At 39.0% G+C, this 9,980-nt stretch overlaps 1 protein-coding gene across 1 annotated transcript in view; it reads right to left on the bottom strand.

Annotated features, from left to right (window-relative positions):
* Positions 1-9,980, bottom strand: part of RPN1 (ribophorin I) — a 23,558-nt gene that overhangs the window by 10,622 nt on the left and 2,956 nt on the right. Inside the window, exons 2-3 of the mRNA XM_006763211.2 lie at positions 5,011-5,317; positions 367-451 (exon numbers count right to left, since the gene is read on the bottom strand). Coding sequence (XP_006763274.1) covers positions 367-451; positions 5,011-5,304 — 379 coding nt within the window. The 5' untranslated portion in view covers positions 5,305-5,317. The remainder of the gene's footprint in view (positions 1-366; positions 452-5,010; positions 5,318-9,980) is intronic.

Below are 9,980 nucleotides of genomic sequence, written 5' to 3'. Positions count from 1 at the left end.
TGGACCGGCTGCCTCCTGCACACTGCCTATTGGGGATCGAGCCCGCAACCCAGGCATGTGCCCTTGACAGGAATCAAGGTGCCCTTCAGTCCATGGGCTGATGCTATACCCACTGACTCAAACAGGCTAAGGCAATGAGGGCATTTTTTAAAGATTCTTCCTCTACAAGGAGGTGGCTGGTGGAAACATTGCCAATCTCATCCCGGGAATAAACATCCTGGGCAGCAGCGGGAAGAATGGTCTTAAAAGAACGGATGGAGGATATACCACTATCGGGTTGCCTCTGGTAATCATAGCGTGAAAAAGGTCCCTTAAGCACAGCCCCTGTGTGCTTCAAGTCCACATTTTCTTCCACAGCAATATTACCCCAGTGAGAGACCTCGATGACTCGGGTCATGCTGGTGATAGTAAGAAAAGGGCTGTTGTTCTCATAATGTACTTTAAAAGTATCCTGTAGAAGAAGGAAACAAGTAGTTCAAAGTTCAAATCAAACTGATTAGAAATTACATATAAGCAACAGAATGATTAAATTATAATGTATCTACTGTATGTAACATTTTAAAAAATTTACTACGAATTTTTAGTACTATATGGAAATATTCATGATGTTATTAGAAAAATAGGATATACAAAATTCTTTTAAGTTCCAACACAAATATCACTTGTTTAAAAAAAAAAACTTCTACACTCTACTTATAGCAACTACGTGAGAAAAAAGATTCTAAAATGCAATACATAAGAATGCATATAGGAAGCAGAATTAAAGATTATTTGTACTTTTTCTTTATAGTTTTAATTTTTTCCATTTTTCAATTACAGCTGACACTCAATACTACATTAGTTTCAGGTGTACAGTACAGTGGCTAGACATTTACATAACATATGAAGTGATCCCATGATAAATCTACACCATAGTTATTATTGACTAGAGTCCCTATGCTGCACTTTATATCCCAGTGACTATTTCGTAACTGCCAATTTATACTTCTGAATCCCTTCCCCTTTTCACCTGGCAACCCTTAGTTTGTTCTCTGCATCAGAGTTTGTTTCTTTTCTGTTTGTTCATTCGTTTTTTTAGATTCCACATATAAGTCAAATCATATGGTATTTGTTTTCCTGACTTATTCCACTCAGCATAATACCCTCTCAGTCTATCCATGTTGTAACAGATGGTCAAGATTCATTGTTTCAAAGCCAACTACCACTCCACTGCATGTATGTACCGCATTCTCTTTATTCACCCATCAATAGACGGACACTGGTTAATTCCATATTTTGGCTATTGTAAATAATGCTGCAATGCACACAGGATGCAAACATCTTTTCAAATTAGTGTTTTGGATTTCTTTGGATATATACCCAGAAGTGGGATTGCTGGGCCAGATGGTAGCTCTGTCTTTAATTTTTTGAGGAACATCCACACTGTTTTCTATACTGGCTGCACCAATTTGCAATTAGGCCAAAAACCATGAGGGTTTTCTTTCTCCACATCTTGACAACTTAGTTTGTTGATTTACTAATGATAGCCATTCTGACAGGTATAAGGTGATACCTCATTGTGGTTTTAATTTACATTTCTCTGATGAGTAGTGATGTTGAGCATACTTTCATATGTCTACTGGCCAATTGTATCTTACTTGGAGAAATGTCTCTTCACAGGTCCTCTGACCATGTTACAGATTGTTTTTCAGAGGGTTAAGTTGTATGAGTTCCCTATATATTTTAGATATTAACCCCTTATCAAATGTATCATTGGCAAGTATCTTCTCCCATTCAGAAGGTTGTCTTTTCATTTTGATAGTTTCCTTTGCTGTGAAAAAAACATTTTAGTTTGATCGAGTCCCATTTGTTTGTTTCTTCATTTGTCTCCCTTGCCCAAGGAGACATAAAAAAAAAACGGTACTAAGGGCAATGTCAGAGTTTACTGCCTGTTTTCTTCTAGGAGTTTCATAATTGAGTCTTACCTTTAAATCTTTAACCCATTTTGAGTTTATCCTTGTATATGGTTTAAGTGGCCTAGTGTGGTTTCCATTTTTGCATGTATCTGTCCAGTTTTCCCAACACCATTTATTAACCAGTTAACTGCCACATGTCCAAAACAGAAACCAATAAAGGTCCACCAGTGTCTATAGACACTTATGGCGTACAAAGGGTTAGAGACTCTTTACCCCGTTGTACCTTTTGCCTCCTTTGTCACATTAATTGATCATTGATCACGTAGGCTTGGATTTATTTCTGGGCTATTTTGTTCCATTGATCTAGGCATCTGGTTTTATGCCAGTAGGATGATGTTGATTTCTAAAGCCTTGTAGTATAGTTTGATATCAGATAGTGTGGTACCTCCAACTTTGTTTTTTCTCAACATTATTTTTGCTATTAGGAGTCTTTTGTGGTTCATATAAATTTTAGAATTCTTTGTTCCAGTTCTGTGAAAAATACTATTGGTATTTTGATAGGGATTAGACTAAACCTATACATTGCTTTAGGTAGTATGAACATTTTAACCATGTTAAAACAGTTCAACCATGTTTATGCTTCCATTTAATTTTCTCTTCTTCGATTTCTTTCTTTGATGTCTTATAATCTTTTAAGTCCAGGACTTCCAATACTGTTGTATATAGGTGGGGAAAGCAGACATCCATGTCTTGTTCCTGATCTTAAGGAAAATGCTTTTAGCTGTTCATCGTTGAGTATGATGTAAGATGTGGGTTTGTCACATATGGCCTTCATTATGTTGAGGTATGTTCCCTTTATTCACACTTTGCTGAAAGTTTTTATCATAAATGGATGCCATATTTTGTAAAAATGCTGTTTTGTGTAATATTGATGTGATATGGTTTTCATCATTCATTCTGTTTATGTGGTGTATAATGTTAATTGATTTGTGGATATTGAACCAATCTTGTATCCCAGAAATAAATCCCATTTGATCATGGGCACGATTTTTTTATTATACCGCCGAATTGAGTTTGTTAATATTTTGTTTAAGACATTTGCATCTAAGCTCATCGGGGATATTGGCCTATAATTTCTTGTTTTTCTGTAGTCTTTATCTGGTTTTAGAATCAGGGTGATGCTGACCTCCTAAAATGAGCTTTAAGTCTTCCCTCCTCTTGAATTTCTGAAAATAGTTTAAGAACGATACATGATAATTCTTTGAATGTTTGGAAAAATTCACTCGTGAAGCCATGTGAAGCCATCCAGCATAGGCCTTTTGTTAGGAGTTTTGTTTGTTGGGAGTTTCTTGATTACTGATTCAATTTTGTTAGTAGTTATCAGTCTATTCAGATTTCCGTTTCTAACTGATTCATTCTTTTGGAAGATTGTATGTTTCTAGGAATGTATCCATTTCTTCCAGGTTATCCAACTTGTTGGCAAACAATTGTTCATAGTGTTTTCTTATAATTATTTATACCTCTCTTTAATTTCTGATTTTATCTGGGTCCTCTTTCTTTTCTTCTTGATGAGTCTAATTAAAGATTTAGCATTTTAGCCCCGCCAGTGTGGCAAGCTCAGGGGTTGAGAATCAACCTATGAACCAGGAGGTCACGGTTCGATTCCCGGTCAGGGCACATGCCCTGGGTTGTGGGACAATCCCCGGTAGGGAGCCTGCAGGAGGCAGCCAATCAATGATCCTCTCTCATCACTGATGTTTCTATCTCTCACCCTCTCTCTTACTCTCTGAAATCAATTAAAATATATATATATATTAAAAAAGAAAATGTAAGAATTTTAATTTTCAAAAAATTAAACCTATAAAAATTCTTGAAAAGTTAAAAACAACCCAAAATAAACAGCCCTAACTATATGTTAAATGACATTTAAAAGAGAAAACAGAAAGAAAACATAGGGTAAAATGATATGATTCCTAAGATTTGCTCTAAATTATTACAGCAAAAAAAAAAAGACAGCTGAAGTGTGCTGATATCTTGATAACCACTGAATCTAAGTAATATCTAAGTGATGGGTCTATTGGGAGTTGCTATACTATTCTCTATACTTTTACATATGTTTGAAATTTTTCATAACAAAATCTTTTTTAAGACTTAATTGCTCCTTCTACTTTTAAGGCCCAACCTAAGGCTCAGCAATGGAGCCAGCTTTACTACCCACAGCAGCTACTCCAGCCACACTGGACAACACACCACATATTTTCCCATTTCTTTCCTTTTCTCTTTTTTTCAATCCTCATCAGAGGATATGTTGAGAGAGGAAGGGGGAGGGGGGGGCGGAGGAGAGAGAGAGCAACATCGATCAGCTGCCTCTAGTATCCACCCTGACCTGGGGTTGAACCCACAACCTAGGTATGTGCCCTGACTGGGAATCGAATCCACAACCTTTTGGTGTATGTGACCACGCTCCAACCGACTGAGTCACCCAGCCAGGGTTCCTATCTGTATTCTTATCCTCAGGCCTCTGTCCTTTTTTTCTTTTTAGGATATATTTTTATTGATTTCAGAGAGAAGGGGAGAGGGAGAGATAGAAACATCAATGATGAGAGAATCATTGACTGGCTGCCTCCTGCATGCCCCCTACTGGGGATTGATCCTGCTACCCAGGCATGTGCCCTTGACTGATACCAAACCTGGGACCCTTCAGTCTGCAGGCTGACACTCTAACCACTGAGCAAAACCAGCTAGGGAAGGCCTTTGAGCTTCTTATTGCCTCTGCCTAGAATGCCTTGTTTCCTTCCCCCCCAACACCTACTCCAACTCTCCAAATGCTATCTGCTTTAAAAAGTCTTCCTAGGACATATATACTTTCAATAATAAAGTTTTTTTTAAATAAAAAATAAATAAATAAAACAAATAAATGTCTTCCTAAACTCACAGCCTCTACCTGTACTCCCAAGAGAACAATGACCCCATGGGTCATTCCACAGCAGATTAAAAAACTGATCTTGGATTTCCACCAACCCTACACCACCCAACCCTATCAACTAACTAGCTGTCACTCTAGAAGACGTTCTCTGAAGTAGACAGGCATGGGCAATATTCCACATGAGCCTACCTGACTATAGGCAGGGACATCTCTGAAAGGTCCATAATCCAGGAGGTCCTCAGATCGTGTGGGGTTTCCCAACTTGGTGTAGCTCTCCACATTTCGAGAGGCAAGCTTCACACGCATAGTTTGTGTCTTTGTGGGATAGGGAGAATAGAAATAATGGTTTCCCTCAAACACCACAAACTGTTTCTCTGATTGAGTGATCTGGGTTGGATATGGCTGAAGCACATGGGTATAGACTGTTTCCAAAATGACTGAAATCTTCATCCCAGGATCGAGAGCAACTGGTAGCTTGACCATGAAGAATCTACCACTGCAGGAAAAATGAGGCAACAGAAGTAAGGAAATTAGAAACAGCTAGGAACTCAAAGTCACAGCAAAATTTTGTAACCAAGATAAAAGCACGAAATAATCCAGTCGGAGAAAGATGAATATCACATGATCTCACTCATATGTGGGATATAATGATCAACATAATTTGATGAACAAGAATAGATCCAGCCTTAACCAGCTTGGCTCAGTGGATAGAGCGTCGGCCTGCGGACTCAAGGGTCCCAGGTTCAATTCCGGTCAAGGGCATGTACCTTGGTTGCAGGCACATCCCCAGTAGTGCCTAGCACTGCTCCAAGCTTGTTTTTCCTTCCCACTGATACTTTGGGAGAATTTTAAATTATCATTAAAAGGGAGCCATTGCCCTAGCCAGTTTGGCTAAGGAGATAGAGTGTCGCCTGCAGACTGAAGGGTCCCAGGTTCGATTCCGGTCAAGGGCATGTACTTGGGTTGTGGGCATATCCCCAGTAGGAGATGTGCAGGAGGCAGCTGATCGAAGTTTCTCTCTTATCGATGTTTCTCTCTCTCTCCCTTCCTCTCTGTAAAAAATCAATAAAATATATTTAAAAAAAAGATAAAAGCAGTTATATTTAAGAGATCACCTTTAACCTATTAATTAAAACCTTTTAAGATAAATATCTGGATGTTCATCTCAAGATTATTTATAATAGTAAAAGAGTATAAAACAACATAAATGTCCAACAATAGGATAACAGTTTAAAAAATTCTAGTACAGCCGAAATCGGTTTGGCTCAGTGGATAGAGCGTCGGCTTGCGGACTGAAAGGTCCCAGGTTCGATTCCGGTCAAGGGCATGTACCTGGGTTGCAGGCACATCCCCAGTAGGAGATGTGCAGGAGGCAGCTGTTCGATGTTTCTCTCTCATCGATGTTTCTACCTTTCTATCTCTCTCCCTTCCTCTCTGTAAAAAATTAATATTAAAAAAAAAAAATTCTAGTACAGAGCCACACAATGGGATATTGGCAGCCACTAAAGAAGATACTTAGATTTATCTATATTAAACATTTCCATGTACAATGTAAGTAACAGATTAATTTACAAAAGAAACAGTGATTCCTTTTAAAAACATACATATATACAATTGTATGTGAAGAAAGTATCTCAATGAATGTTCCACACAATGTTTAATGGTAACCGTCTCAGGATAGGAGAATAAGCTTCATTTTGTTGTTTTTTCCAATTTGTTTCAGAATGAGCTATACTCTCATAACCAGAATGAAATAAAGCTGTTAGCATTTTAAAGAAAAAGAGATGGCCTGGAAACTACTTAAATTCATATAAAGAATTAACTCAAAAAATGAATCTGAGTTTATTATGCCAGGAGACCAATTCCTTACAGACCCAGAAACCATTTGTGGAAAACTGACGGCTTTTTAACATGCTTCCATGGTATTTAGAGTCCTTACAGGTCTTCACCAGGCACATCTTCATACTTCATAACACTACTCTGAAGTACCTACTCAAAATATAATAAGTCCTATACCTTCTCCAGAAACAGTCTTAACCAATTCTTGGTTTCAAGTCCCAATTATGCTTCTCGTCCCATTCTCTATCCTGAGATCTAAACTCAAATTTTCAAATGTTCATTACTAGACAACTCCACTGACTACCCCACAAGCAATTCAACATATCCAATATCTAATATCATTCATGATCCCAATTTCCTCTATTAATATTGCTACCATCTAACCAACTCTAAGCTAGAAACCTCAGGCATTTTCTGATGCCTCACACTACCCTATCCCAATTACAAAATATTGGATTTATCCTGCCTTACAATGTCTCCCAAATCCATCCCCTCCTGGCTTTCCATTGCCTCTTCCTCAATTCAAACCATTATCTCTTGCCTAGATTATTAATCTCCTAATCTCTATCTCCCTGCCAGCCCATCAACACAATTTGATGGTGTCACTCCCACCTTAATTTTCATGTTAAATACTCCCAACATAATTGAATCTTGCTTTGATAATTCAGAGCCATTCAGTGCTCTAGGGTCATTATTTCGGACATCAAATCTTACTGAAGCCCGGCTGGTGTGGCTCAACAGTTAAGCGTTGACTCAGGAATGGAGAGGTCTCTGGTTTGATTCTCAGTTCAATTCCCAGTCAGTGCACATGCCCAGGTTGTGGGCTCGATCCCCAGTGGGAGCCATGCAGGAGGCCAATCGACGACTTCCTCTCTCATCAACATTTCTATCTCTCTAGCCCTCTCCCTTCCTCTCTCTAAAAATCAATAAAAAATATTTTTTTAAAAATCTTATTGAAATGTGCAAACACCGGCTAGTGAAGGTTTCTGATTGATAAAAGGCTGGCCACGCAACAAAGACCTGAGTATACTGGTGTCTAAGAAGGAGACAGGTTTTTTTTCATATAGCTTGTCTTCTGCAGGACCTAATGGAAGAACATTCTGTGACGAATCTGGTTTTGTTGGGTAAAATAAGGCAATTACTCATTTGTTGAAACATATTTACTGAAAACCCAGTAAGTGTCAGTTTCTGTGGCAGGAAGCAGTAATAAAGACAAATCCGTGTAATACATGCACTCAGAATTGGGAATAAATAAAATAGTATACTGTTAAAGTTTTTAAATATTCCCAACTGACTAAAAAGTCCACAACCCTAAAAATAGTATACAAAGCAGTCCTTAAACTGACCTCAGCCCTCCTTACACATTCCTCTGAACTCCAGCCACTCTAAAGGCCCAGTTAACTAAACACAGCATGAAATGTCAAACCTCTGTTATCTTTACAATGTCTCTGCCTGGAATGCTCCTTCTCATTGGTTAATTCGCTTAGTGATTAAGTCAAAATTTACTGAGCACTTACTATGTACCAGGTTCTGTTCCAAGTATATTTTATGAATTAATTTAGTGAATCTTTTTTTTAAAATATATTTTATTGATTTTTTTACAGAGAGGAAGGGAGAGAGACAGAGTCAGAAACATTGATCAGCTGCCTCCCGCACACCTCCCACCGGGGATGTGCCCGCAACCCAGGTACATGCCCTTGACCGGAATCGAACCCGGGACCCTTCAGTCCACAGGCCGACGCTCTATCCACCGAGCCAAACCGGTTTCGGCGATTTAGTGAATCTTAACCATGATCATATAACGTAGACATTATTACTTTACTAAGAAGGGAAGTATTCTTTAGTTTCCCAAGGATACAAAGCCAGTAAGTAGTAACAGAGATAGGATTTGAACCCTGGGAGTAAGACTGCATAAGACCACACTCATAACTATTATGCCATCCTGCCTCTCCAAGAGATGTGCTGCAGGCCATGAGTCGCAGCCAGTAAGCACAGACAGCGTCCTTAAACAGCCACAGAGAGAGAGGAGTCTCTGAAATATTAACAAGGGAGAAGGGATTTATTAGCAACTTATTTAAGGCTAACTCAGATCTGGCATCCACAGGGGTGGTGAAGATGCCCAATTCATGCATTCTGAGACTACAATAGAAAAATCAAGGTAATCAACATGTATTATAATTTGGCTCCTTAGATAATGTTTTTGTAGATCAAATCAAAGCAACTCAAGAATTACATGTAATAAAAGGAAACTATGAAGATTACACAGAAAACAGGAAATATGTGGGAGAAAAAAAGATTTAAAAGTAGGAGCACATAAAACTAAATAACAAAATATAAAAAGTATTTTTAAAGTAGGATCACACAGTGATTAAAACTATATAAAATATATCTGCATGTTGAAATGGTCCAGAACAAAAATATCTAAGTTGTCATGCCAGGGTTATGGGACTTGTTTAACGTTGCTATTAAGCTTTATATAGAACTAGGGACCCGTTGCACAAATTTGTGCACCTTGAAAGGAACTGTGGGCCACAAGGCTGCAGTAGGCACAGGGTGCATCTCAGCCCATCCTCTGTGCCACTGCCCGGCCCCTCCTGCCACGGCCCCCAGTCCCGTCTGCCAGCAGCCCTGCTCCACTGCTCCCACGTGCTGACGGCGCCATGCTTGCACCTGCTGAAGGTGCAGAGCGATTGGGGCCGGCGCCAGCAGCAGGTGTAAGCACCAGGCAGGACTTCAGCGTGCGGGAGCAAAGAATTTTCAGTAACCACCAGAGCCTCGCCCCAATGACAGCAACGGTGCCCCACCTTATAATGGTGCCCCTGCTTACCTGCTCCATCATCCCACCTCAGCCAATGCCTGCCATGTTCTGCGCATGCCCCCTGGTGGTCAGCACAAGTCATAACGACCAGTTACATATTAGTCTTTTATTATATAGGATAAATTTAAATATGATCCCATTTATACCCATATGTAAAATCATGTATGTACAGACATATACATTAAAAACACAGTTATTGTTAGAACAAATTATTATTAAAAAATTAAAAATAACTGAGAAAAAGTTTTTTTTAATTCTGTCATTTTTTAAAATATATTTTATTGATTTCAGAAAGGAAGGGAAAGGGAGAGAGAGATACAAACATCAATGATGAGAGTCATTGATCAGCTGCTTCCTGCACACTCCCTACTGGGGATCTGGAACAGCAAAGTAACCAGAGTCGGGAAGAAAGGCCACCAAGCACTTGGAAGATGCAGAAATTCACCTTTATTCCAAAAGCAGCGCTGCTGGCGCAGGGAAATCAGTTTCCAAAAGCTGAGTA

This window comes from Myotis davidii, unplaced genomic scaffold, assembly GCF_000327345.1.
Source record: "Myotis davidii unplaced genomic scaffold, ASM32734v1 scaffold78, whole genome shotgun sequence".
NCBI lineage: Eukaryota > Metazoa > Chordata > Mammalia > Chiroptera > Vespertilionidae > Myotis > Myotis davidii.
This window is presented reverse-complemented; position numbering and strand designations above follow the sequence as displayed.